This window comes from Spea bombifrons, chromosome 4 (assembly GCF_027358695.1).
Source record: "Spea bombifrons isolate aSpeBom1 chromosome 4, aSpeBom1.2.pri, whole genome shotgun sequence".
Classification (NCBI taxonomy): domain Eukaryota; kingdom Metazoa; phylum Chordata; class Amphibia; order Anura; family Pelobatidae; genus Spea; species Spea bombifrons.
The window spans coordinates 43024039-43051888 of record NC_071090.1 but is presented as its reverse complement, the minus strand read 5'-3'; the positions used below and the strand labels follow the sequence as shown (position 1 = coordinate 43051888).

General features: G+C 37.3%; 1 protein-coding gene across 1 annotated transcript; it reads right to left on the bottom strand.

The window, feature by feature from the left end:
• Nucleotides 1–8388: 8388 nt before the first annotated feature.
• Nucleotides 8389–19224, bottom strand: NTS (neurotensin). Its single transcript, XM_053465454.1, has 4 exons — nt 19042–19224; nt 16785–16846; nt 11785–12009; nt 8389–8773 (listed from the first exon to the last, which is right to left on the bottom strand). Exons 1-4 carry the CDS (start codon nt 19109–19111, stop codon nt 8624–8626), a joined length of 507 nt encoding a protein of 168 aa, XP_053321429.1. The 5' UTR covers nt 19112–19224; the 3' UTR covers nt 8389–8623.
• Between the last annotated feature and the right edge of the window lie 8626 nt (nt 19225–27850).

Genomic DNA, 27850 nt, shown 5'->3' with positions numbered 1-27850 from the left:
AGCTATGGGTGCTGTAGTCACTTGTGGTTCTAGAGTTGTGGGTGCCTGTGTATTTATTAGTGTTGAGATGTGGGTGCTAATTGTACTGGTAGGTGGTGACGTATGGGTACCAGCTGTACTCATTTGTGTGCCAAGGCAACTGAGATCACAGGGTTTCTGTACCAGGGAAAAATAGCGAATGATTTGCAGGATACAAAATATTAGGAAAGACTAAGACATTTGAGGCATCGATGTAATGTAGTTTTATTTTACTGAGAGGGTGGCAGAAAAGTGGAACAGCCTCCTAGTGAAAGTAGCAGAGACTAATACAGTTAGAGAAATTAAACATGCATGGGATAGACCTAAAGCTATCCTGAATCTAAGACAAGACCAAGGAATGATTAAGGTTGGAGTCATTACATCAGAACAAAATGGGCAGACCACATAGTCTGAATGGTTCTTATCTTTTATGAAATTCTGTGTTTCTCAGAACCATGATAACTTGTTACAGTGTGTTGAAATACATGTATATTCTCAGTAGGAGCTCTATTGAAGTACAGACATACCTGTGTATTACTAGGAAGATTGGTATTTCTGCAGCAAACCTGCAGGATGCTGGTAGCAAACCTAAATGAATAAGTATGCATTCTTTTTGCCTGTCTGTGTGATATATAAATGCTGGGATATCTTATAGGACTCCACAATTAACTTATGTTATGAGATTTTATTGACTTTTTATGAACTTTATTAAGCATTTTGCATAAAATGATCCAAAAAGAAAATCTAGATTTAGCTAAAGCAGTTGCTCTGTCACAGGCAGTTTGTAAAAATCTGAAATTAGATATATTGTGTAAATGTTGCTTAAATATCTGTCATAGACAGAGAGAGGGAGCATGAGCTACTTTACTCCATTGCAATTAAATCTATGGGCTCTAGAAATCATGCATGAAGGGAAAACTAGGTACTTAAGCTCTTCTAAACGAGTGCAGTTCAAGACACTTCCTTGCTGTGTAAGGGCTACGGTCCTCTCACCAGCATATAACCAGGTCATGTGAAGCTAGGGTTGCCACCTTTTCATCAACAAATATACTGGCCATAATTGTGGATCAGTGAGGGCAGAGCTATAAAAGGGTGGGGCCACGAAGAGTGGAGCCATAATACAATCCGTTAGAAGCAGTGAAGGCTTACCTGGAAGACTGGAGCACTGTCTCACTGCCTGTGACAATGACACTCTGGAAACTGAGGCAGAGCCCGCGCTCCCCTCTTTTGACATTGGTCAAAAATATGCATTTGCATATTCTGCCAGCGTGTCCCTCTCTAGGCTCACCATCAGTAGTTTTGGGGCCACTTACAAAACAAATGGTCTGACCCTCCCCCTACCCAGATGACCCTCCTCGGCACAACCAGTATTTTCTCTTCTACTTATTTATTTTTGCAGCAAAGATGGCTTAGACAATCTACTTGGGTGAAAATATGACGCAAACAAGCTGTTTTGGGGCACATACGTCATGGAGGCGTCACAGGGGGCTAGGGTGACCACATTTTATTTTTCTCATTCAGGGACCCAGTATGGAGCTCATGAGATTACACACACACACAGGCATATATTAGACATGGGTCCGAAAATCATTTTGGACTAATATTGTTCGCTCATTCATTTCAGAAGCAGGGCCTTTTTTTTATTACCTACTTAGTAGTTTTCTGGTCTCCTCTGATCTCTCTCTGCAGAAGTGGAGACCATGCTGACAGAAGAGGTGGGAGAAGGGAGTAAGGAGAGAGGAGGGAGGTTCAGTATGTGAACTGCTGCAGAGAAAACAAACAACAGGAGAAAGGGGAGGGATGTAGTGTACTCAGTGCCTGCAATAGAAGTTACCCTAAATAATAATATAACCCTTGCTTGTCTGTACAGGAAATTTAATGCAGAGCTTTTCTTACAGGCATTGAAACTGTAAGTTATCATTTGCATTTTAGATAGCTTGAGGTCCCCTGATATTTTTCTCATCATTCTTGCACCTCTCTATTATAAGTTGGTGTTTGGTTGAGGTTTTTAAAGATATCATTAGTATTGTTAATACGTTTTAGAGTGATCTGAGGTAGGATTCTGGGATTTTCAGTATAGAAACATCTGGCTTTGTAATGGTTAGCTATAATCTTTTGTTACTGTATTTAGCCTCTTGCTTTGTTTTTAGGAAGGCTGTATTTGCTAATACTTATTAAGCAGCACCTGTTACATTTACTGTACACCTGGGTGTACCCACTTTAAACCTTAACCATATTTTTTAGTAATGCTGCCAAAAATGATAATCACGGCTTAGCCTGTCTGACCCATCTTGAAGTTACTGGCAACAATCCCAGAAATTCTGTAAGACACTCGGACACTCAGATTCGCCACACATCGGAGGAAAACAAAGCAAAAATATCAGAATTTTGTCTGTTGTCCCACTAAGTTCCTATGTATGACCTGTCTTCGCCTGACTACCCTCCTGGCTCCTCTTGACTGCCCTCTGGGCACAGACACAGAAATAATGATGCAAAACACCTTTAACCCCTTAATGACAAAATGCATTGTTTTCAATGGGTTTAGGGACCACCCATTGTCCTTAAGGGGTTAATATTAAAAATATATTTGTGATCCAAAATCTTAATCCAAGATACTAGCCAGGGTAACTAGCGAGAGCGAGTAATCAAACTAGCCATGGTGAGTATGGTGATCAGTCATCAAATCCAGTAGTCAGGAGCCAGAAGGGAAGTCAGCCAAGCCAGGTCATACACAGGAATACACTGAATAGCAGGAAATGCACTGGTTATCTGGAAACAACACAAGGGCAAGGAGGTAATGAGCCTTTCTGCTTAAATAGCCTAGACTAAGTAGGAAAGGCATGGCTGATAGCAAACAAGGGAGTAACCATGGCAACTGAGAAAGGAAAGAGTTGGTCGTTATCACACAACTGAGTAACCCTGAAGTGGGAGTGGTCGGTAGAGAAATAGGGAAACATTTAGAGAGCATGAGAGAGAGAAAGATGGAGTGTGAATGAGTGAGAGTAAATGTGGGTAACAGGCAACAAATTTTGTTCATGAATTAAAAATGTCCCAGAATTTTCGGACCAACTGAATGGGCAGGGAATGTAATTCATTACCTGAAAACAAATGGGCCAACCATGTGATGTAAAAGAAAACGTGATTCATCGACCAGGCCACCTTCTTCCATTGCTCTGTGGTCCAGTTCTTATGCTCACGTGCCCATTGTAGGCTCTTTCGGCAGTGGACAGGGGTCAGCATAGGCACCCTGACTGGTCTGCGGCTACGCAGCCCCATTTGCAACAAACTGCCTGCACTGTGTGCTCTGACATCAGAACCAGCATTTGAGGCCAGCCTTCAGCGAATTTACCTCACCTGGTATGTGTCACTCTCAAACAACACCCCGATATGTGTTCAGCAACATCTCCAGAGTACAGTGATACCCCCCATGCATGTCGGGTTGTTTAGGGTAAAAGGCTGCATTTGGGAGGTCTGTATTTTTGGGGAAATTGGACATCTGGTCAGTCCTCTGCCCATGTCCTATTTTGGGGACATCTTTGAACCCAGCTAATTCAATTGACCCCATCAAATCATATTTTTTTTTAAATTAGACACCCCATGGGCATTTAAAATGCCAGTGTTTTAAATCTTACATTGTGATTGGTAAATTTGACTACATTAACCTGCATGGCTGAATTTAGTACCTGTATCCAGCTCTCAGGGGGGTCTGGAGAGTGTAGTATATGTGCTGACCAACGCAAACACATAAAGTCTCAATCTCAAACCACTTTCATTACGTTTGCTGCCCCATCAGTGACCACCATTCACATTTCTACTGATGTGCCTGTTTGTGGTCCAATCCACTGCACCAGCATGTTTTTAAGAGCTGCCAAAATATGTGCTGTTTATTCATAATCTCAGCATAGAGCAGGAAGTATCTATAACCAGGGCCGGCCCAAGGCAAAATGCCGCCTGGGGCGAATTTTAAAATGCCCCCCCATTATCTACCCTTCCTCTCCCTCCGTCCCTGCCCCCCCCATTATCTACCCTTCCTCTCCCTCTGTCCCTGCCCCCCAATATCTATCCCCCCCTTGTACTTACCTTGCTTTCAGCAGTCCTGTGGCGAGTCTCTCTGTTCAGCACTCAGCATTACAAGCCGGCACGAGACCGAACAGGGAGACTCGCTGCAGAGGAGAGAGTGGTAAGCGAAAACCACTCGGCGCCCCTTTCTCTCTCTTTCGCTTTAAAAAAAAAAGGGCTTGGGGCGGCAAAGTGCCGCCCCTTCAAAAGTGCCGCCTGGAGCGGTTGCCCCACTCGGCTCCATTGTCGGGCCGGCCCCGTCTATAACCTTGCTGCCTTTCTGCCCCACTTCTGCCTCCCCTACCACATGGTATGCCTATATCAGCTACAGTGGTACTGTACTCCAAATATCTGGGCAGCCACCAATGTGAAAAAAAGAATGCTGTGCACTAGTGGTGCTCAATATGTCAGAAGTAAGGTATATGGTTTGTCCAGCTCCCTTGGGCAGCTCGTTCTTCAACAATGAGACACAAAATGGGAAATGGAAGATACCACAATCCAGCTGAAGGGAGGTGGGAGTGGGGAGAAAGAGCCTCTAGCAACTGCTAGGACTCCCCCTCAATCATGCAAAATTTTGCACCTCTAATAGCAATTAGCTAACCAAGCAGTTATGTCAACTTATTTGACTGCTGGATTGACATGCCAATTAAATAAAAAAACACCAAAGTGTTCTGGGGTAGGTTAATGCGGTAGCTGTTCCTGTCCCACCTGTCTCTGGGAACTAGTCACATTCTTTGAGAAGGCTGAGGCCTCAACACGCCATTTGCTCTGGCAGCTGCTGCTGGTGGAGGTTGTTGTGAGTTTACTGCTGTTCCCAATGCCGCCAGTTTCCCCCTGAAGCAAAGCTGCACCGTATGTGTGCGTAGGTGTTGATTCACTCCCAGAATCACTCCTTCTCCTGGCAAACTACCTTACGTCACAACTTGCACATTGCAGTGTGTCCATGTCCCATGGTCATAAAATGCTACCACAATGTTGTCCACTAGATGAGGTAGCAGTGGTACTAGTGTTTATTTATCATAAGAGTATTTGTGATGGTTGTAGTGGTGGTAGTCCTGCCAGTGCCAGATTGTGTCACAAATATTTATCAATGAATTGAAGATGATAATACATAAAGATAAAAAAATAGGTTGTTCACAAATTAGAGGTTTGGCTGGTAGCTTGTATATGTGTCTTAAACCACTCAGAAACAGGATAGCTTAGCAGAGGCTAACTGCCTCACACTCCAACTCTCATTGGTCTATAAAGTTAAAATGGCGTCAGCGCACATGGATATTTACTGTTTGTCCCTTCCCCCTCAAAATGCTGATTGGCCAGAGTAAAAAGAAAATCCCACAGGGATGTTTGATCCATCAATCACAGCTATACCCATTAATGAGAGCACCACCCTTTTTTTGGCTACTTCTACCTATCAGTCATTGTCAGGGTTCACGGAGAGAACCCCAACGAAGTAACTCACCTGAGTACCCGCCGATCATGGGTACCAGCTCCCACGCCGCTGCTCTCACCGCCATCCCCGTTCCTGTTCCGTCGGCTGCTCACGCGGCTGAATCTAGGAGCGCACGCCCCCACCTTTCTTTATTCACTCCTGAATGGAGAAGGCGGGGAACGCTCGTCAACCAGGCCACGCACAGGGGTGGGGCGACACCTAGTGGTTTTAAAAAGCAGCACTGAGTTTCACTCAGTGCTCAATTATTGTGCCAGTAAGAGCTATTCGTTTGCTGTGCTTTCTAAGTTATCCTGGTTTTGACCCTTGGCTATTTGTACTACGACTTCGCTGCCGTCTCCAGTCCCGACCCTTGGCTTTCGTACTACGACTTCACTGACGTCTCCAGTCCTGACCCTTTGGCTATTCGTACCACGACTTGCTACTGTCTCCAGTCCTGACCCTTGGCTATTGCTATATGACTACGTTTCTGTCCTGCATACTGGGTCCCTCTCCTCAACCCCGACAGTCATTGATATGTTCTCTCCTATATACAGTCCCTCCCGCTTTACCACTTTTGCAATTTATTTCATCAGTTTCTTCAGGGCCTGCGTGGTACGAAGCAAAACAGGCAATTTTCGTTAAAAAAACAAGTTCGGCGGAGACAAGTGTTAGTTATAATGGATGAAAGTTATATATTGTCCTGCCAATTCACCAGAGACTTTCCTGGTCAAGTTATCCGATGCCTTAAATTGATGCAGCCGGGTATGGTGTTGTGGAGATTCCCAGGTTATTTATTCAATGACCCAAGAGGTTGTATACAATATATATCGAAGTGTGTCCTGTGTCCCGTGCTGTGGTGTATTGATATTAAGTCGGGGACATCCCTTATGTAAGTCGCGTGGCTTTTGCATTGTCTTCCAACTGTGTCAATTAATTTTCATGATAATGATGAAATGTTATGTGGGGTTTGCAGGAATCCAAATGTCTAATTAGTACAAGTGAAATATATTTTGGTATCATATCTTGAATCTTGCATTGTTGGAGGTTTTAGGAACATGTAACCTACAACAATACCCTTTTTTTTTAAACTATGAATTATATTTTCATCCATAAACATTGTGACAAAAATATTCCCTAGTTTATGAATCGTAAGAAGGCTCAGCAGGCCGAGTATCATCTCAGCTTATCATTTCATAAATACCTCTAATGTTTTTAACATAGATCAATTTGGTGCTTTGGTTTTTCATTTTTTCTATAGCTCACAATGCTAATATAACAATATAGAGTCAATATTTGTTGAGTTTTTACTATAATAAAGTTGGCAAAGTCTATGCTCAAATCCCAAATGCTATTTATACATTTTCCATCTATGTTATTCAGTTTTCTTGAAGTGATGTTTATTGTTGCTGGAACCCATAAATCCCTAGTGTAAACGTGTCCTTTGTAGATATTATTGTGACTTCAAGGTAAGTAAAAAATAAAAGCAGGTGGCTAGAGTGAAAAATAGAATGGAAGAAAATCAGTATATACTGCATGTTACGTCACTGCATGGGTAACAAAATGAAATATCCAGCAATTACTAATAACAAAAAACAAGGCTTTAATACATATGAAAGCTGAGGTCCCTTTAAATTTTCATAGCATGGGAAGAATAGGTGGTGTAGAACCTCTTCTCCGTGAGGTAAGTACATTTTTTATATTTGGCTACTGCAAACACTTGAAAGTAGTTACAAAGACCTTTCATACGGCTCCCCGTGACACTTCAGTGTTAGCAAAGTAGTGTAGCTTAAATTTAAGTTCATTTAATATACATATCTCACAAGTCAACTGTTACTCTAAAATGATATTGTCTTGTAGTTCAAATAATTACTTAGTAAAATATCTACTAGCTAGCTGAGTGTGCCGTGAATAGAAAAGATAAAAAATAAGGGAGATTGCAGTAGACATAAAACACATGTTAACATAGGCCTGCTTTTTTTTAAAGCAAACAAGGCTAATCAGGGTATATTTTAATGATATAGCCACATATCATACGAAGCAGAGGTGGACTGGTCATGTGGGCAAGTTGGCAGTAGATTGAATCATGTGTGACCAGGAGTGGAGCAAGGTGACTCTCCGTTACATAGAAACTAAGTGTTGTGGATACCTGCGTAGTCTTCCCAAACAACTCCTTCTTCTAGGGGAATGACTTAATGAAGAGGTGGGGTTAGTCTCACATAGGGGCTTGGCTAACTGTTTGCAGGGCTAGCGCTAGCCACAGACAGCTTTTAGTATGTGAGAATTGGGTGGATGGTAGATGTGACCAAACGTTGATCACCTGCCCAGAGGTTGTGGAAACTGACTTGGAAAGACAGGATTTGACTTGCAAATTCTGATTCCCAGGTATGGGGTGTGTTTTGGTTTAATAGCATGTGGGGGGCAGAAGCTGATATAAAACGGAATGGGCACGTGGCTGTACCAGACCTCCAAGCCAAAGGTCCATACCCTCCCCTGCTACTAAATCTACTGTAAACTGTTAACTTTTTCAGTTGGAAGCACATGATTCAGAAGTGAAGGCCAGTCCATAAGCTAACTGATATACATTAAAGCCTATGATCTTTTTCCACCAAATATCCAGCTGGACAACAGTAACATAATATATAAAGGTATTAATTAACATGGTTTGAGACTGCCCACAGAGTTATCTGCGGTTTATTGGGTATATGCTTGCAGTTGTAACAAAATTAGTAAGTAGGGGGACCACTAATATCCCATATCTTACCATTCTCAGAAGTAAATGAACCACACCAGTATGATATATTGACCATGAGAAATAATAATAAAAAAAATCTTACTGCTTATAATAGTATTTCCTATGTATTTTCATTTGTGTACAAGTATCGTGCAGAGAAATGGTATTTATTTTCAAAACTTATTAAATCCAGATAAATGATTGATTTGATTAAAAATAAATCACATTTAAGAAAGAACATCAATAAAAATACATTTACTGTATATTATGGACAATATTTTTGGAATATATTTATGGCACAGATATAATTTTAATTGTAAGCAAAATAACAATAAATCACATGTACGTATAAATTAAACACATCTTATTTTCATTATGTATATATATTAGTAATAAGAACCCCTTTTGAGTATGTAGGGTCTTCTTGCTTTGCTAACATGTGTCTGTCTTTTTAAAATGTAAGGGGTTTTCCTCTTCACAAGTTCTTCCTTTTCACTGTTTGAGTTGCTGGGATCCAAGTAATCTTGTTGAAGAAACTGAAACACAAAATGGTTGAGGATCATCAAAATTTTTCTTTTTAGGATTTCTGCTTTCTGGACCTAGAGCATCTGAGTATTATGAAGTTTTATGATTTATGTAATCACACAGTAAATGTATTTGCTTAACTCAATACTTTTGTGTTTGTATTGTACTTTAATTACAGGGTAATCTCTGTTTGTAACATTTTCTGTGCAAATTGTAGAAAATCACTTGCAATACTGATCGATTTCAAAAGCAGTCAGTGTTTGATCCCTGAACACCTCCCAGCCATATTCTTCTTTAGTTAAATTAAATATCATAATTTTGTATGTTGGGAGATTGATTTGAACTTTCCAATTAAGTTATGTTGAAGTAGTTTAATTTGCTTTTTGTGTGAAATTGTGTAGAAGCAAAATGCTGCGCTTCATCTCCCTCAAAATAATAGCACCGCTCTGGATTTGGCCTAAAAGCTCTGGAAACCAGAGGTGATTACTCGGGGAGATATGTGTGTCAACTGCCCTGATCCCTAGCTCCTTTTCATTTCTTTTTGGGGGCTACCACTATGCTTTCGTAACCTAGATACTTTTTTTTTTACCTCCTATAAATGACAGGAGAGGTAAAGCTCAGATAAGCCATCCATGGGAAGTTCCAATGTATGAAATTAACTTAATTAATGGGATGAATGATCAAGTATGTGAAAATGTCTTCAAAACATTTTGGAAGGGATTTGCCATTTAACTGAGAAATATATTATTAAATAAAAAGATTCGGAATACACTTAATTTACAATAACAATACATTAGACCCGGGGTGTTTGAAGGTATCTCTGCTAATGAGGACTTTATGGTCTTTGCTCAAAACAGCAAATCACAGGCATTCCAGTAACTGATTAAATGCACACCAAAAATGTAGCAATCAGGGTGTACTTTTCTATTTTTTCTCTTGCTTTAGAGCTTAGACTCATAGGTTTAAATTTAGATTACTCTGTCTATATAATTATTAATACATAGGTTTGCCTAATCTTTAACATGGTTGCATATTTGTGTATAGTAACCATTTCCATGTACATTGAGAATTCATTGCGTTCCTCCAGCCTCGATTATGAGTATTCTGAAAGTTAGTTTTAGCATTTTTCCTGTACCATTCTAGTTAGATACCATAGTTTGAATATCATCATTTGATGTATGCCATTGCTTAGTGTCTAAGTAGCTGATATAACTTTAAAGCTGGTTTACTTAAAACATGTATGCATGTGTGTAAGACAAAAAGCAAGTGAAACTTGTTAAAAGCTGTGCACATTTTCAGGAGTTATTTCTAGACAGCTGAATATGAGACTATAAACACATATACACAAACCACAGTTCAAAGAGGAAAAATGTGGAGCAAATGGTGTGGTGTAGATATTTATTTAAAAAAATAGTGATTGGTTCACATAACTTTACCCCAATATTTATACATAAGATGAACAGAACCCAGTTCTATAATGTCATAATTCACTGCTCTATTACAGCATGGGAGCTCTGAAGAACCCATTATTTTCAAGATTTCTTGTGAAATGATTAGGAATATTAGTTTAGTTTATGTTGGCACATTCTCTAAAACATTTCTCTAGATAGAATCCAATTATCACAGATGCATTTAATTAGAGCTCACCTTACCTCTATGTATTATGAATATAATCTTTTGTTTCATATTACTGTTTTCTGTTTTCTCTTATGTAAAACTTAATGAGCTTTTTCTTGGTATACACCAACATTGTTAACTATATTGCCAGACTCTATCCAGCTATCCATTTTTGTGGTTTTTTTTTTCTTTATACTGTAACCACCATCTACCTGGTGAAGCACTTGTTAAGTATTAAAACTATTAAACCAGAACCAACTTTTAGAATATACAAATACCATATTTATTTTTTTCTGAGCTTGACACTTGATGTTTTTACTGCTGATACATCATTATATTTATTTGTAAAATAAAACTATAAATTATAGAAGTCTATAACATATATCTTTTCTAAATAACCTACTTTTTTTTCATGTGGACCTCAAAAAATTCCATGAAACATTTTGCTGGTTCTCTGAATAGACCTGGTTTGGATCCATGCAAATAAGTCACCGCTAGTGCACCTGTCTGTTACAACATGGACAAATCTGTGTATATGTTTGAGGTTCTGCTCAAGCAAGCCCTTTGATTAAAGAGAACCCATGCTGTTTAAGTGTTGAGTGTTAATCTGTTTTACCATTTCATGTTTAGATATCTAATTAAAATGAATGTCTGTTATCAACATTGTCATTGTTAGGTCATCTTAAACCAGACACTGTAGCACATTTATCTTGAAATGACAGAATTGCAGTTGGATCAAGCCCTGACATTCCAATTTTCGTTTACTAATGTTGCTTCTGTGTGTATAAAAAAATCTGGTCAAGCCCAATCAGTTTACCATGTCGAATAAGTATCCTGTCTGCTTTCTTGGTGATGGATATGCTTAATGCTGTCTCACCATATCCCAAGGGTCTCCCAAAGTGGTTGTATTTTTAGGTCTGCCCCTCAAATGCTAACCGCTCTCCCTGACTGGTGCGGCCCTGCCAGTCTGGTATTGGAACGCTTTTCCTGTACCAGAGGCACATTCAAACTTGGTTTGCCTGTAGTCTTGTTTTCTGGAACTGTCCTAATTACATTTGCTGATAGATGGTCCAGCAACAAGACCGATTTCTTTACAATATAAGGGGTAGCCAATAATCAGTGTGATCTGTTAAAACAGATGCAGTATCTCTAAGAAAAACAGATGTACAAATCATGGCACAACCAACAATGCACCTACTAAAAACAGGATAAAGGCACTGTTAACCTGGGCTTATATTGTCTAATCTATAAATTTTGATTATTATACTCATTACATCAATAAAACAAAACTTTGACAAAAAAGCTCCCTCTTAAAAATGATAGGGAATATTCTTATCGCTTTTCATGGAGATATGTTTTCATCAAAAATAAGGTAAAAATAAAGCAAATGTTTTGGATACAGTACCTCCCAATGTTGAAACACTCTGCTTTGACAAATCTTCTGAAGTTGGTATATCGTCAACATTGCTTCCAAATTAAATCCATCTGTTGATGTTGGGAATTGTTTTCTTATTGGGATATCTTCTTCCCCATTTTCATCCATTTCTTCAGCTTGATCATTTAAATTATTTATAAGGTTACATACATTTAACAGGGTTATTTTCCAATACGAGATTCTTGCTTTATTCACCTAAAATAAAGTGCATCACCAAGAATTAGATGGAAGATTTTGACAGTATATATCCCTTATTAGTGTAAATTATTACTAGTGTATGTGCTTACTAAAACATGCTTACTTTCTATCTTTCCTTTTTGTTTACCTTTTCTTCTCTATCCTTCCCTTTGCTCTTCCCTCTTTCACTCTACCTTTCCTTTTCCCCTCTCTCTCTGTCTCTTTTTTATTTTCCCATTTCCACCATTTATTCCAACATCGCTATGCAACATCTTCTCATTCCCATCCTCACACATAATATTCTGCAGTCCCTGATCCCCACACACATCATCTGAAAGTCCTTTCCCTTGCTCACACACAAGACTAAACACCATAACCTATGTCAATGTGTACATTTTCAGTCTGCTGACAGGGCATACAGCAAAGATCCAATCAAAGTGTGCTTCCCTTTAAGCATCACCCAGCTTAAATTGCAGTTATTATGGTGACAATAATTTTTTATGTATGGAGAACTTCAGCAGCCATAACACAATCTCAGTAGTATACATACTCAGTAGTGTTGCATTTTAGCTTGAGCAGTTACTTGATGTTTCTTTCTTGTTAATAAACCATCACCACAAACTTGTGTTTGGATATACAACAATTTTTAGAAAAGTGATCATACTAACAAGGCCTGTGTGACTATGTTGAGCACACATTATTACTAAACTATTTGTTTTCTACTTTCATCAATTAACTCCTTCACTACCCTCATAAAACATCATCTTCTATCTCAAAAGATATGCATACATGTAATGTGGCACTCTATGAAAAATATATTATGACCATTGTCTCACTTGTTTTGCCTCGAATTGTCAACATGGCTTCTAGCCATGACCAAGCAACTGTTACTTTTGATCAATATCTGTCAGAAATAAAGTTGATGAATATGTCTATGTGTGTGTGTGTGTGTGTGTATATATATATATATATATATATATATATATATATATTGGTTTCTGATATGTGTGTGTGTCACCTCTCATACACTTAATAAACAATAATAACAAAAAAGTACTAAAAAGCCTAACAGTCCAGACATGGTTGAGGCATGGTCAGAAAGAAACATAAAGTGCCTGGAAATAGGTAGAACATAAGCAATGTATTACAGAAAGTGCCCCCTGGTCAATAGTAATTTAGGATGAAAAAGACCCTAAGGTATAACATTGCTGTTGATCCAGAAAAAAAAAGCCCACAGGGGCTAGAGTGGGCCTGACAGGGGTGCCAAGGCCTGGGGCATTTTCTGAAAGTTAGGGGTGGGGCTACTGCAGGGTATTTAAGGGACGGGTGGTTCTATGGTAGGTGCCATTTTGGTGTCACCTTACGTATTTTTGTTTGAAGCACCCCTCCCTCCCTTTTGTGGTGCTGGGTTTCCAGGGTTGAGTGTGTTTTAGTAATGGCCGTGGGTAAAGCTTACCAGGTATCTAGGGGTTTAATGTTGTGGGGAGAGCATTTGGTGGTAAACGTGGTGGAAGATTCCTGTGTTAATTGTTTATGTTATGTTAATTATTTATTTTATTTATTGGATTTTAGTTTGGTAGTCTTTGCCGCTATAAACACACCTATTTTGGTTTAAGGTTGTGTGGCAATGACTATTGTTAAAAAAATGACTGTGGCCTTTTCAAACCCAACTCTGATTGTCATGTTTTTCTTTGTTGGAACATGGGGGCCTAGCACAGGAATCATGGCTGTATCCGGCAAAAAAGCACATTCACACAATTTCCAATTATGCATCAAGAAGGGGAAACATTTTTCTTGGATTTCATTGGATCCACAAGCTATAACTAATCATGTCCAAATGTATAGTCAGAAGGCACTGCTATAGAGCTATACTTTCAGTAAGAGGCAGAAACATAATTTCCGCTTTTCAAAACAAAAAAAAAATAGTAAAACATAATAAAATAAACAATTATAAGAAAATAAATGTGGACCACAGTGATGTCACCTTGACATCATAAGATTTGCTGTCTAGTTAAGAGACAAACACATTGCATCCTTCACACTATAATTCTAAAATAGAACCATTCACTACCCAAACCCCACAGGTTTTTTAAACAATACAAACTAGCGTTGTATGTAAGCAGATACGTTTGCCACTCCAATGATGAACTATACTCCCATACCTACACTCAGTTTACAATGATGATCAGTGACCCTATACTGATTGTTATTACCAAGAAAATGGCCTCCTATATAGCACCCATTCCATCAGAACTGCAGTGTTTATGTCTGCCAGACTAAAATATGTCTAATTTAATTATTTCAGTAAAAGTATTGCCTACACTGAACACTATCACAAATTATCACATTCTGTTTTTTCATTTTTTTCAGAGCTATTTATTTCAATAATTACCACTAATGGACAGTTACTAAACATACATTAGTGTAATATGCAACAAAGAGAAACATTAAATATAATCTAAAATATTACCACCCCCAATAAAACTTTTTTGCTTGATATAAACACATGTATAAGTCTATTTTCAATCAGACATTTCATTAAAAGTTTTAGGTTAATTTGGATGATAATTTGTATTTAGTCTCAAAAATACATCAATTATTTCAGGCACACTGTGACATTATAAATGTCATAAGTAATTTCAGATAGGCAGATATCTAAAATTAATGTCTTTCAAACCTGAAAACGGTGTATGTGACTGGATATTCAATGTCTCTTAATCAGAGGCTATTTATGATTAAGTGACAGATAAAGGAGATAATGTGATAATAACCCTCACAGTTATCAGACTGATGCAATCGAGAAGTAGACACTAAAGTGCAATAGATACTGTACTTGTGATCATTAGCTACTCATTCAAGTAATAAATGACACAATTAGTTTCACAGTGAACAACGAGATACATTTGGTCACACACCTTTAACACTGAAATCATGGAATGCGACTGCAACATAGAAATTGAATCATGGAAGACATTATTTTTTTCTGTTGATAAGCAATGAAGAGATAAATAAAGATTTTATGTGATAAATGGCAGCTGGTGTACAAATATACACCAATATGTTTCATTAGTATCTATACAACTTGAGATTTCATAACATAAGCCAATTTACAGTAATTACATTTTACATTTTGTACCCTGTAAAACATTAACTACAATGTCACAAAAATGCAGAGAGTCATTGTGATCTGGCACACTGTTGTGCAAGAGACAGGCATATATTTTGCATATAGACATTGCCAGGTCATATTGTTTCTGTATTAGGAAACAATATGATCTGGAAACAATGTTCACATGGGTACACGTGTATTCCTTTTTTAAATAAGCTATTTATGCGTCTGTATATTTATTTTAACCCATGTTATGGGCCCAAATGTGAAGGCATTCAAATGTTGACTAAAGCAAATACAAACCGTGCAAATAGACACTTTAAGCAAATATCCCCCTTACTATTTGTTCTTGGTGCCCTCTGACATAGATCTTGCTTTCTCAAATACATGCATTGTGTGTTACTTCACAATATGATGTCATAACATTGTGCTTTGCACTATGCAGTGGTACAAGGGAGTACTTTGGGCAATGTGCCCGTTAAATGTGCTCTTAAGAAACAAGTACAAACTGGCACCAACGCTACCCTAAAACTCCATACTTTAATCTGCTAACTATAGCGTATTTTACTTTTATTAGTTTTAGATCACATCTTCCTTTCTTTATCGATGATGGTACAGCCCCTTTTAAACATCTTTCTTATTTAAATGTGACAACTGGCCTGGTTTTACCTGTTCCCCCAACACATTCACACTTTCCACTTGGTCCCCTAAAAAAGTGTTAAGTTCGCTTTCATGGTGGGGGCAGCCTTGGGTCCAATGGACAGCTGATGTCGGCCCCTCATATAAGCCTTGACCCAAGGCAGCTGCCCCCTTTGTCCTAATGGTTGTACCGAAGTAGTAGGCACCAACTGAGCTAGGTACTTCAAACTGAAGAGTGTAAAACCATAACAAACTGGAATCTGATGTAACATAGCAGCAGTTTGCCTAAGTTTATTTCCGCACCCAATGTAAAAGATGTAAATTTCTTCTTCCACTTTGGGATATAAAATAGCCTATAGATTTTTTTTCTGGGTTTTATTTGGGGGGGCTTCTCCTACATCTATAAAAAGATGGAATAGAAAATGTTAACTTAAGCTTTGTTTTACCTAATAAAATATATAAGAATGTATTTATATTTTTTATGGGTCTACACTTATTTGGCACATCTATGCTTAAGTCATTTTTCACCAAATAAATTGCTCTTGACTGCATAACTTGTGATATTCACTTGTGTGCACACCCTTACCAATGCAAAATACAGACTTGCAATTGAAAAACTGGAGAGCCACACGAGTCTTGCCTTTTATTTAACACTGCAAACGTAAAATTGTAGTTAGGATATGTGGGAATGTAAAAAGATTTTCCTTACACATGTGGCATACACATGCCATAAAGACATTTGTGGTTGTTTAGCTGTTGATAGCCACCAATGATAATCAGCCAACTCCTACCTTTCATAATCAGAAAACTGAGAGGAACAAAATGGTCCATCTCAGCCATAATAATATATTCCCAGTTGATCTTACTGCTCATGCTGGAAATACACTGTTGGCATTTTATATATCGCTTCCAAAAAAGCACCTGACAAAGAGGTAAACATTGATAATTTCCTTAATTTTGTTATTGAATGTTTGTTAAACCCTGCAAGTAGTACTAGCCCAGAGTACTTTAGAAAACATTTATATGAAGGAGAGCACATACACACCTTGGAGGAGTACATGTTGTTGAGTACATCTGCCTCAAGTGCTTTCATCTCTTCTTCCGAGTCTACATCATAAGAACAGATAAAGAAAAAAGTAAAGAAACAAAGCATGATTGCCCTTCTTGAATTCACACAATGATACGTAAGTTATTCAACACATTAAATACTAAATAGATACACATTAAAGGTTACAAATCCTGTTAGAAGGTATTTTTGCAAAATAGCATACCTGTTAAAAAGAACTGTTTACTCAAACACCCAAACTATCAATCGATAATGAAATTCAAGAATCAATTATATGTTTTCCTCGTGGGGAAATTCACCTGGCTGTCTGGATATACTGGATACGTGCTTTTCAACTGAGACTTTCCAATGAAGTCATTCTGGAATCATATACTCACCAGTAAATCAAAGCATTGTAAAGCACAATGAATTTGGACAACCAAAGAACAACATATTGTGCATAAACCTAGATACTTTAGGTAAAGCGTCTCATTGTAGAATATTTCTGCGCATGAAAAAGTGTATATAGCAACAGCCACATGTAACATATTTATGAGATTCCCAAGACATATAATTTTATCTTTAATTAGTAATTTACCAATATCATCAACACAGTAATTTCATACTGAAATCTAACTTAGAAACACATTAAAACTTTTATATATATATATATATATATATATATATATATATATAATTTGGTGCAATGTAAATAACCAAATGAAATTATTGCTCACAATATGTCACTAAACAATAGCATATGGTAAACACAGAACGCAGAATGGAAGTTTAACATAAATCTGAAAATGTCTAGCAAAATGATGGAAGTGTCACAGATATATATGGATATGTGAAATGTATGGGACTGAAACAGAAAGTACTGCAATATCTCTTTGACAGACATGATAGCATGATAATACACCAACATACATATAAAATAAACAGTAAATGTGTGTTTGGCATGGATTAAAAGTCTCCAAAGTGTGTCTATATGTTTGCATGTATATATGGATATGGGTATACATGCATCATGTAGTATATGTATAGCATATACCAATTTAACTACTACAGGAAATAGACTAACCAAACTGACAAAGTTGTAACCCAACACGAATAATTAAGCACCAGGTAATTACTTAAAGCTTTAATATTTTATTATGCAGGGGGTCATTATTAAATGAGTATATATATATATATATATATATATATATATATATATACATACCTTAGAATTTGGTACAGCTGAAAATCATATTTCAGTTGAACAAACTGCAAGTCTTTGGCATTTCAGGCATTTTTCTTAATCTATGTACTGAAATGTTTTAATAGAACCAAACACCAGCATGAACTGAGAGTTTATTTCGTACAATATGAAACCTAGAGATGCTTTGTCCCCATCTGTCTTGAGATATTTTGGCTCACTTTAGAGCTGAATGTTAGTTAACTCTATACTCTCAGTATACCAATTTATATTAATAATAATCACTGTGAAATGTATATGATACATTTATAAAACACAAAATGTTGAAAAACAGCTCATTGACTATGATCTGTTATCTAAGTAATAGACTTCTGTTTTCTGATTATTATTTTTGAGCCTTCAAAACCCCGAGGAACACAATATGTGTAAATGTAAAATTAAAATGACCAAAAAAAAGACTTGAAATGGTCTTGAGATTCTGCAATTTGTGGGGTACTTAGTTACATAAACCACCCTGTCCAATATAAAGTCATCAAGCCTATAGTATTTTATCCAGCACGACTATTTCATTGTTTTGTTTATTATAAATGTATTTATTTATTAATTACAATTGTGTCATTTGTTTTTAGCAACGCCACACACAAATTGTATTCTTGCAGCTTTTGCTCTTTAGTATATCTTATAAGAGCAGCTTTTCAAGTCACAATCAATTAACTAATTAAAATACATCTGATAATTAAAAGTGTAGCATGTAACCTCAACTGGTGTCTACTAACAACAATCACCAAACTCAGAAAGCTGTTATAAACGTAAATCATTAAACCTTCTAAGACACAGACTGGAATACAAATACATTGTACGTCTATCTGACACTCAGAGGGTTAAACTACAAACTTTAATCACAGTTTTCATTATTTTCTTAAAATGCAGATATGTGTCAATTTCCAGGAGTTCCATTTCTGAGGCATATAGCTACATAGTGTATATTAATTCTTCTTTCAAAAATAAGCAATCTCAGAACGCATATCCTCCTGGCTTGAGTTGTATTTAACCCACCTGTACACATCCCACTGCAAGTGAATGCAAGGAGCATCAAACACACCAACTGAATTCTCATCCCGTTCATGTCTGAATATCTTAGCAAGTAAAGTCCATGTAATAGAAAGAGCACAACTGGATATTGAGGAGTTCTTCACCACTCTGTTGTCTTCTCTATCGCCTCTGAGCCATAAGTGTAGTTCTGGACCATTCTCTATGTATATAAGCAGGAAGGTGATGTCACAAGTCCATGTGAAAGCGTTTGTATGAAGTCCCCAGCCCTCCTCTTTCGTCTCCTCCAGCTCCCTATAGAGTTCCATTTGTGGGATTTAAATGACGCAAGTTGCCAATTACATAGGACAGAAAAAAGTAAGAGACTGACTAGAAGTGTGTGACATTAAGCTGTTTACCCCCAGGATCCTCCTAATGGCTTCTGTACTGACCCATTTTTTGGCAAAAAAAAGCACGGTGCCAATAAGGTATCATTAACCCTTTTCTTTGTCTTGCACGGTGAACAATGCTGACTCCCATGTAAGCAGCCATCAGAAAAAGCAGGCTTCCAGGGAGCAATATATATATATATATGTCCTACCTCTGCTGTGCATTTCATTGTCACTGCTTCTTTCTCCCTGTTTATTCTTGCAGTTCTGTCTTTTGCTTAGATAACCCCGGAGCTGGAGCATTATTTTTTACTTCCCTACTGCAGCCCCATTTAGTCACTAACACCTCTATGTTCCCAATACCTCCCTTCTGCCCCTCATTGCCTTCACTAACACAATCACTGACACTAAATGCAGTTATGACAGCTCTTGCTATGATTGCATGCAATTAGCACTCTCTGCAGACCCTCCATGTCTCTATTAACCCTTCCCCTGCTGCTCCATGCCATTTCTTGTGTCTTCTCCCCAGCTAGTCTTAGCACCTCTGTTCTTTAGCAGTTTTTAATAAACATCTCCATGCTTTTTTTCTTTCTAACTGGTCTTACTGTTTTTTCTCCTACCTCCCGCCTCAGTTACTCCACGTTACATTAGTTCCATAAGTGAGTTTTGCTCTTTATCACTGTGATGCCCCCTTTAACCATCTCTATGTGGCTCTCTCTGAATGTCTCCCTACCTTCTCCACCGGCTGCTTCTGCATCCCTGTCTCCTTGCCCTGCAGCTCCGTGTCCTTTCTTGCGTTTTCGTGTTCGTATGTCTTTCTTCATCTGCTGCACCTCGTGTCTTCTTTCTTCACTTCTCAACCTGGCCTCCCAGTGAACTTCTGCAAAAAAGCAGAGCCTCTGGGCACACCTTCTATCCCAGTCCGCTGACCGAAGGTGAGGCTGTCCCCTTGGCTCTGCTCTTTTGTGGAAGGGCACAGAGAGCCCAGCATAATGCAGATAGATTCATGGAGAAAGAGAGGTGAAGAAATATCTCTCTTTGTAAATATGTCTTCATTATTTTTGGCCTCCTAGTGAACCTCTGCAAAAGGGCAGAACCCCCAGGCACACTCTATTCTCCTGTTCTTCCAACGTGAGTATGAGAGAGAATGAGAAAGTGAATGAGAGTGAGTGACAACGAATTTAGTTTAATAATGGAAAAAGCCCTCCTAATTTAGTCGAAACTGAAAGTGAAGGAAACAAAATGTGCTGTCCAAAAACAAATGGACCTAAAACAAAGCATTTGTTCTATTTGCACAAGTCTATTGTCAAAAAATTTCTGCTGGTTTATTACTGGGCAACTGGCTAGACTTGCTCCCCAGTCTGAATGATGATTTTTAATTTGTCAACCCATAAGGCATTACCTTAACCACAACTCCCATCATGCTCAACACAAACATCACAGGGTTGTCTACGCAAATGGTTGATGTTGTGTTCAAATAAATCAAGGAATAAAACCTGGTATTCACAAAGACATTTTGTTGCCTAACTCCTTATTTGTTTAAATTTTTTTTAGCAAAAGCTCTTTAAAGACAGCGTATTCCGAAATCATGGTTGCCAAACAATATAACATTCTTAAATCTTGCTATGCAAAACACACAATTAATTCAGTGGAAATCTATTTATTGTATATTTTAATCTTTATTTACAGCAAAAACACACAAACAGTATAACCATAAAACTATACTAATACATTTTACAAAATCACAATGTCACAATGATATCTGTCGGGCAAAAAAAACCCACAATAACACATGCAAATGGATAAGGGATATGTATTTTCTTTGGCTTTGTTTTTAGTTTGAAATTTGGTGTAAGCTTACATTTCACCATGAGAGGGCATCCGACACGTAAATCATACTTGATAGATAGGATCATTTTCTCTATGTATTGTTTGTAAATACAAGCAGATCAAAACAGTGTATCATATACAGTCTTAGTTGAATTCTATGCCTTATATTCCAGAAAATATCAATAAATCATAAATAATTCAATATGTATTGGTTGACGTGATGTGTCATTGAATTTTACAAGTGATGTATGGGTTAAACCTACATAAATAAAGTGAGTTTTGTATTGGAAGATTAAGCTTGAAAAATGAAACCTTTCTTAAAAGACATCTCACATAGTTGATTTGAATTTACTGAAGTGTAACCTAATCATTATTATACACTAAAGAAATACAAAAAAACCTTTCAGAGGTCTGCATGCTAGCACGTTCGTTGCAGAGCATTTTCGTCACTAAAAAAGCAATGCTTTAGAGAACATAGACACTAACAATAAAGTGGACAGTTTCAAACTAGCAACGGATGAGCACAATTTAGGTGTATCACAGTTCTCAATACAGATTTTTTTTTTAAAGAAAGAAAAAAATACACAAACAGAACACACACACTGGCACTCAGCGCCACCTTTAGAAACCTTGGGCACCAGTATAAGCTTGGGCCCCATGCCTTTCCCATCAACCTTATGAGAGCAGGGCCAAGCCTAGAGTAAGTGGTACCTGGGGAAACATGCATACATTCTAACATGCAATCTCACTCTAACACCGTATACCTACTACACACACATTCTTTCTCCTGATCATTTTCTCCCTCCCCTGTCAGCAGTAACCCTAGGCTCATCCCTGACAACCCAGCACAATACACTAACACACTCAAACACCATACAGTAACAGACACACACATGCTAACATCATATACTCACAAACATTTAATACCTTGCAACAACACACACACTAACATTATGCACTGATGCACAGGGATGCTAACACCATAAACCAAAACACACAAACTCTAACACAGTTTGATGATATATATGTACATTCAGGCTTATGCCATACAGTACCACACAAAATACCAAATGCTCTCAAGCACTAACACCACACTCTTATATACATGCACATATCATCCAACACACACTAACTCTAACACTATGTATATATAGTGTTAGTCAGTGTGCTTATACTGTATGTACAGTATGTATAGCGTCAGAGTCAGTGTGTATATTATATATCTCCCTACCTACACACATCATCATTTATATTTTCACACACACTATCATACATACACACACAATAACAATCTAACACACTTACACACACTTGCTAACATACTTACACACACAGTATCATATTTAAACGCATTTACTAACATACATACATAAACATACACATACTCACACACTAACATACTTATTCACAATTACACATATTAACATACACATATACAGTAACATACTACTTTCATACCCACAGTAATATACTTACACACATATACTAACATACATACACATATAATAACTATCACAGGGTCACATCCTGCTAAGTGCTTCAGTTCACCTGCTGTGCTGGCCTCCCTACCAGTTCTTCGCTTACACCCCTGATGGCAGCCCTGCAAGTGACAACACATAATCTCCCTGTAGATTATGTGGAGTAACAATATTTAGAAAGTAATATTTTAGAGTTGTTTATTTGAGAATGATAGTGACACAATAATGACACAAACAATAATAATCTATCATCCTCCCAATAAAGTAAAACTTCCGTATATTAGATCAAAGTCTCTGACCCTCTAGATTATGACCTCTTGTACAGGCATTTCTCTTCATTTAAAATGAATTCCCCTCCTTAACGTTTGTTAATTCCCCTTAGGTATTAAAATGCGTCTATCACATGCTCTCTCTCTTATTTCATCCTAGCTATGCATATTGATATCCCTTCGTTTGTCCACAGATTTGTTTTCCTGCAAACTATTCACGATTTTAGTAATCTTCCTCTGAGCTCTCTCCATGACATCAGTATCCTTCTGGAGATGAAGCCATTTTTTTGAATTAGGATAAAGGATAATTAACCATCCTCTTTAGTGGGAGAAGCGAGCAGCATGAGAAAGTGAGTTGGGAGTAGACCTGGGGACTTGTGGTCTAACCCAAATGTTCCTTCCTCAAGGTCTCACTCAAGGGGTAGTGGTGGTGAGTTTCCATAACATAATTATGCCTGCCTCTACTACCAGAACCCCCCATGGTAAAATTCAACATTTGTTATGCTCTCTTGTCTATTACTTTTCAATTCACGATTTTATATTTTATCAACTGAATAAATAATGATCGTTGTTCTTATTTTATATATGCCATCCTGATTATACATTCTTTATAAATAACTTTCCAAATACCTCGGCTGTACTCACATCTCTGTTATTTATGCTGCACTTTACTTTTTATGACATTCATTTGTTAAATTCATAAAACCTCATAATATTAGATGAGTACCAACAACTTCCATACTACGTACAATTAAATATCTGGTAGGAATTATGCATTAAAATGATATGGTAATTATTGTTCTGCTCACTATATCCATGCTGGACAGCTAAATAATAAAAAAAAGATCTTTGTAAAGGGCATTTAGTGTAAATAGCTGAAAGACGTTGTTTAATTACGTCTTCTTGTCATATTTCTTATTTTTTCAAGCTGTCTACCCTTGAATCTTTGTCCTCTACTAGCAATTAATATAATTATACATAGAAAAAAACACTGAACGAGATCCTAATTAAAGCTTTGTCTTAAAGTGTTACAGGACATGAAAACAACTACTACAATCTGCAAGTTTCTTCTTCTTGGAGCTTTGGCAAACTGACACTGTTTCAAAATGATCTGGCCTCTCTTATACATACTTTCTATACATATTGCATTAAGAACAGTGCCAAAAAAGAAAAGAAAAACAATACAAACTACCATTTAGTCCTACCACTAGAAGTAGAAAAATAAAATAAAAAAACCTTCACTACCACAAATCAATTAAGTCAGAAGTATTAAAAAATATGTACAATATAGAGTAACGTTGCCAAACATAAATTGGGACATTGTTCAGCAGTGACACTTATTAGTACTAATAGTACTAAAAATATTATTTTTTTTGTCATCTAAAGAATCCATTGTTTATTAAACAGTGTACATTACAATTTCAATACATCATATACATTTTACCCTACTTTGAAATAAAAAAAATAAGATCTTCAGATCTCAGATATTTTAAGAAAAAAGTTAGGAATTTAAAAAACAATCTAGAAACAGTTGGTCATTTGGTAGGTATGGTGTAAAGGAATTATTCCAAGCACGGCAAGTTAACATGCCGCCAACATGTTCACAAATATCCTTTGCAGTATCGCATTGCCCCTTGATATCACAGTAACCTTTCTCTTTTCTAGAATTGCTTTTTTCATGATCTTCAATCATGACTCCTGTACTCTTGTACTCTTTCTTCCTCAAGGTCTCACTCAAGGGGTATCTGTGGTGAGTTTCCATAACATAATTATGCCTGCCTCTACTACCAGAACCCCCCATGGTAAAATTCAACATTTGTTATGCTCTCTTGTCTATTACTTTTCAATTTAAAATAAAATTCCTGGATGGGTGGACATTCTATCAGGCCAAATAGCTATAAAGATTACCATTATGTGATTATGAAATATCATTAAAATTATCCAGTCTGTTAATTACCTTGCACAACCTTTCAAATTAATTGTTTTGGGCACCTATCAAGATTGAAAATGAATCATACCAATGTGGAATACTTAAATATTATTTTTATGCTATGCACAGCTATATTAATTACTGTAAATATTGCATTATGCTGGGACAAAGCATCAATTAAACAGTCAAGCATTAGTCTGATTAGCAAATAAAACATGTTTTATAAAGCTATTTACCTTCTGATAAAACGTGTATCTTGAGACATATTAAAGTGGCAATCTCGAAGACATGTAGAATTTTTATCAAGATTCTTGCATTATTACAGAAAGAGTACCAGATGCTCAAAATAAACAAATATGTGCTGATTAATTTGAATGCTTTTATATTGAAAAAAGGGCTCAGTAGTTTAACAATAATACCAGAACAGAAGGTTTTGCTGTCTCCTTAATAAAAATATATTGTTGTAAATGATATCTGAAGTCTTAACTTGAAAAGAAATACCATTGAAAAAGTTTATTATTTCAACAGAGTAAATGTGATACAAAACCAGTGTGCCAATCAGTGTTCCAATTCATCCAAAAGGTGTTCAATGGGATTAAGATCAAGCCTCTGTGCAGGTCACTCAAGTTCCTCCACACCAAGATTTGTCTTTATAGACCTTGCTTTGGCACAGTAATCCTGGAATAGGAAAGGGCCTTACCAAACTAGTGACACAGTTGGAAGCGTTACACTATGACCCTATTGTATTATTATACTGACTGATTCAGTATAACTACCACATTGTGGATTCTTTGATTCTTTGAAGTGGAAGCTTCCAGATCGAACCCTAAAATTGGATAATATAAGACAGGGATTGTGTTCTAGAGCCCCATCCATTACATTAAATCCCATGTTTGAAAAGTTAAGAGAAGCATACAAATCCTTAAAATGTCTTTGTTTATAGAAGTATTAACATTAACCTTCACTGGTAACTAAAGGGCCTCACCTAAACCCTGGAAAACAGCCCCTGTCCGTTATCCCTCCGCCAAAATTTACAGAAGCACTATGCATTCTGATAGGTAGCATTCTACTGCCGATGTTTGTCTATGGAGATAGTATACCTATGTGCTTGATTTTATTAGCCTGTTAGCAATGAGTGTTACTGAAACTCCTGAATTCAATACATGTCCACATACATTTGGTCACATAGTCTTTTTTATATCTGCTGTATAGGTATTTTTGCTTACGTTTTTCAAACTGAAGACTTTTTGTTTCCTGATCTCCATCACATGGTCATACCTGGGAACTCTCCGGGTTTCACCCTGGGTCGCGGGAGCGGGGTCTCGTCAGGCTCCGCTCCCTGCCCATTTCCCCTTTAAATGGGGGTGTTTCCCGCAATGTCAGCAGGAAAGCCCCCTGACATCAGCAGTAACGTCCCCTGTTTTCAGTAGGTGGTACTGCTGACTTCAGTGTGCAGTCCTGGCTGCATCTGGCAAGGGTAGGCTCAGGTTAGCCCAAGCCTGGAAGTTCCCAGGTATGCACATAGTTCATATAAAATCTATGAAACAAGACTTGCCGAATAACGAACAAACGAATAAAGCGGCGGAGAAGTGTGCATGAAGACGAAAACGCCCAACACGAATAATCTTCCCTTCTTCCTGTTCGTATATATATTAGGCTATTAGTCTATTAGTCTATTAGTTAAGACAAAATCCCTAAATATCTCCTAGCTAATCTCCTTGGTCTATTCCCTCCATACAAGTCACTGCCTCTAGCCTATCTTAAGTCTTCCGTAGCATACCAGGGGTTAATACGGGAATCCACAAGGGAGAAAAAGCTAATAGCGTAAGAAAAATAAATTCCTAACACTCTAACCCAACGCTCCTTTCACTGAATACGAATATTCACCATGCATGAACACGAGAACGGGCAACTATCTGTATAATACGAAAACATTTTACCTGAAGACGAACATGAAGACAAACACGAAGACTTCACCATTGCCGAAGTCTAATTAACACTTCTACTCGGAATATTCTTACCATCATTCTTCAATCTATATTATTGTCAGACATGAAATGTATCAGTATACTCTTGATAAAGCACTCAATTAACATTCTCTGTCTTATTTTTTTTACTATTATTATTTTTAATTTAGTATTTGGATGAACTGCAGATATCACTTTTTTTTTTTAAATCAGATGTTCTAAATTCTTTCATTTCTTTTGAGACTCTTTTTCATGTAATTTATAAGGTCCATAGTAACTGCTACCAGTACTACTCTTAATATAAAGGAAAGAGCCTTTTGTTGCAAAACTTATTCCTAATATTTTTTTTAGGAACTGCAATTCTCTGAATAATAACTGTTGTATTGCGCAGCTGGGCAAAGCTCCAAAGGTGTAACAGGAACACATAATCAGAGCAAGTTTGATTCAACTTCCTTCTCCTGTTCTCATTACAGTTTTGTAGCAGTTACCAGAGACCCTCACAAAGCCTGTCATTTCTCTGTACTTCACTTCTGTTCTACGGATTATGGCTGCTTTTGGGAACAGACTTTTGAAAGGACATCATAAGCCAAGGTAACGTTCACTTTTAACACTGGTAAAGCACCGCAGGTTGGATTGTTACTGAGTAGAGTTATGTTGAAAAAAGTGTTTGTTTTACTATCACAACAATTTTTTTCTCTCTCTTTTTAAATGAAAAGTTATATTTAGCTGCTTTGGCGTTACATAAAAATGTGATTTTGGTTCAAAGTTTTAAAAACTTATCTTTTCACCATAGCAACCAATGGAATGATCCAGTCAGCAAGCAAATTCTAATACTAGCTATGGCGATGGGACCACCTTTCACGCTTTGCACTAAAATCACTTTTTATTAAAAAGTCCCATTATCGGTATTCTGTATAATAAAAGTGTAAATATTTCATGTGGTAACAGGAAATAAATTTAGGTATACAGAGCA

Excerpts from the sequence above, each read along its gene's own strand:
- NTS (XM_053465454.1), bottom strand. The coding sequence starts at position 19,111 with ATGAACGGGATGAGAATTCAGTTGGTGTGTTTGATGCTCCTTGCATTC. Across the intron at positions 16,847-19,041 it reads TTGCAGTGGGATGTGTACAG|ACTCGGAAGAAGAGATGAAA; the intron begins GTGGGTTAAATA and ends CTTATGATGTAG. Across the intron at positions 12,010-16,784 it reads ACAACATGTACTCCTCCAAG|GTGAATAAAGCAAGAATCTC; the intron begins GTGTGTATGTGC and ends ACTTTATTTTAG.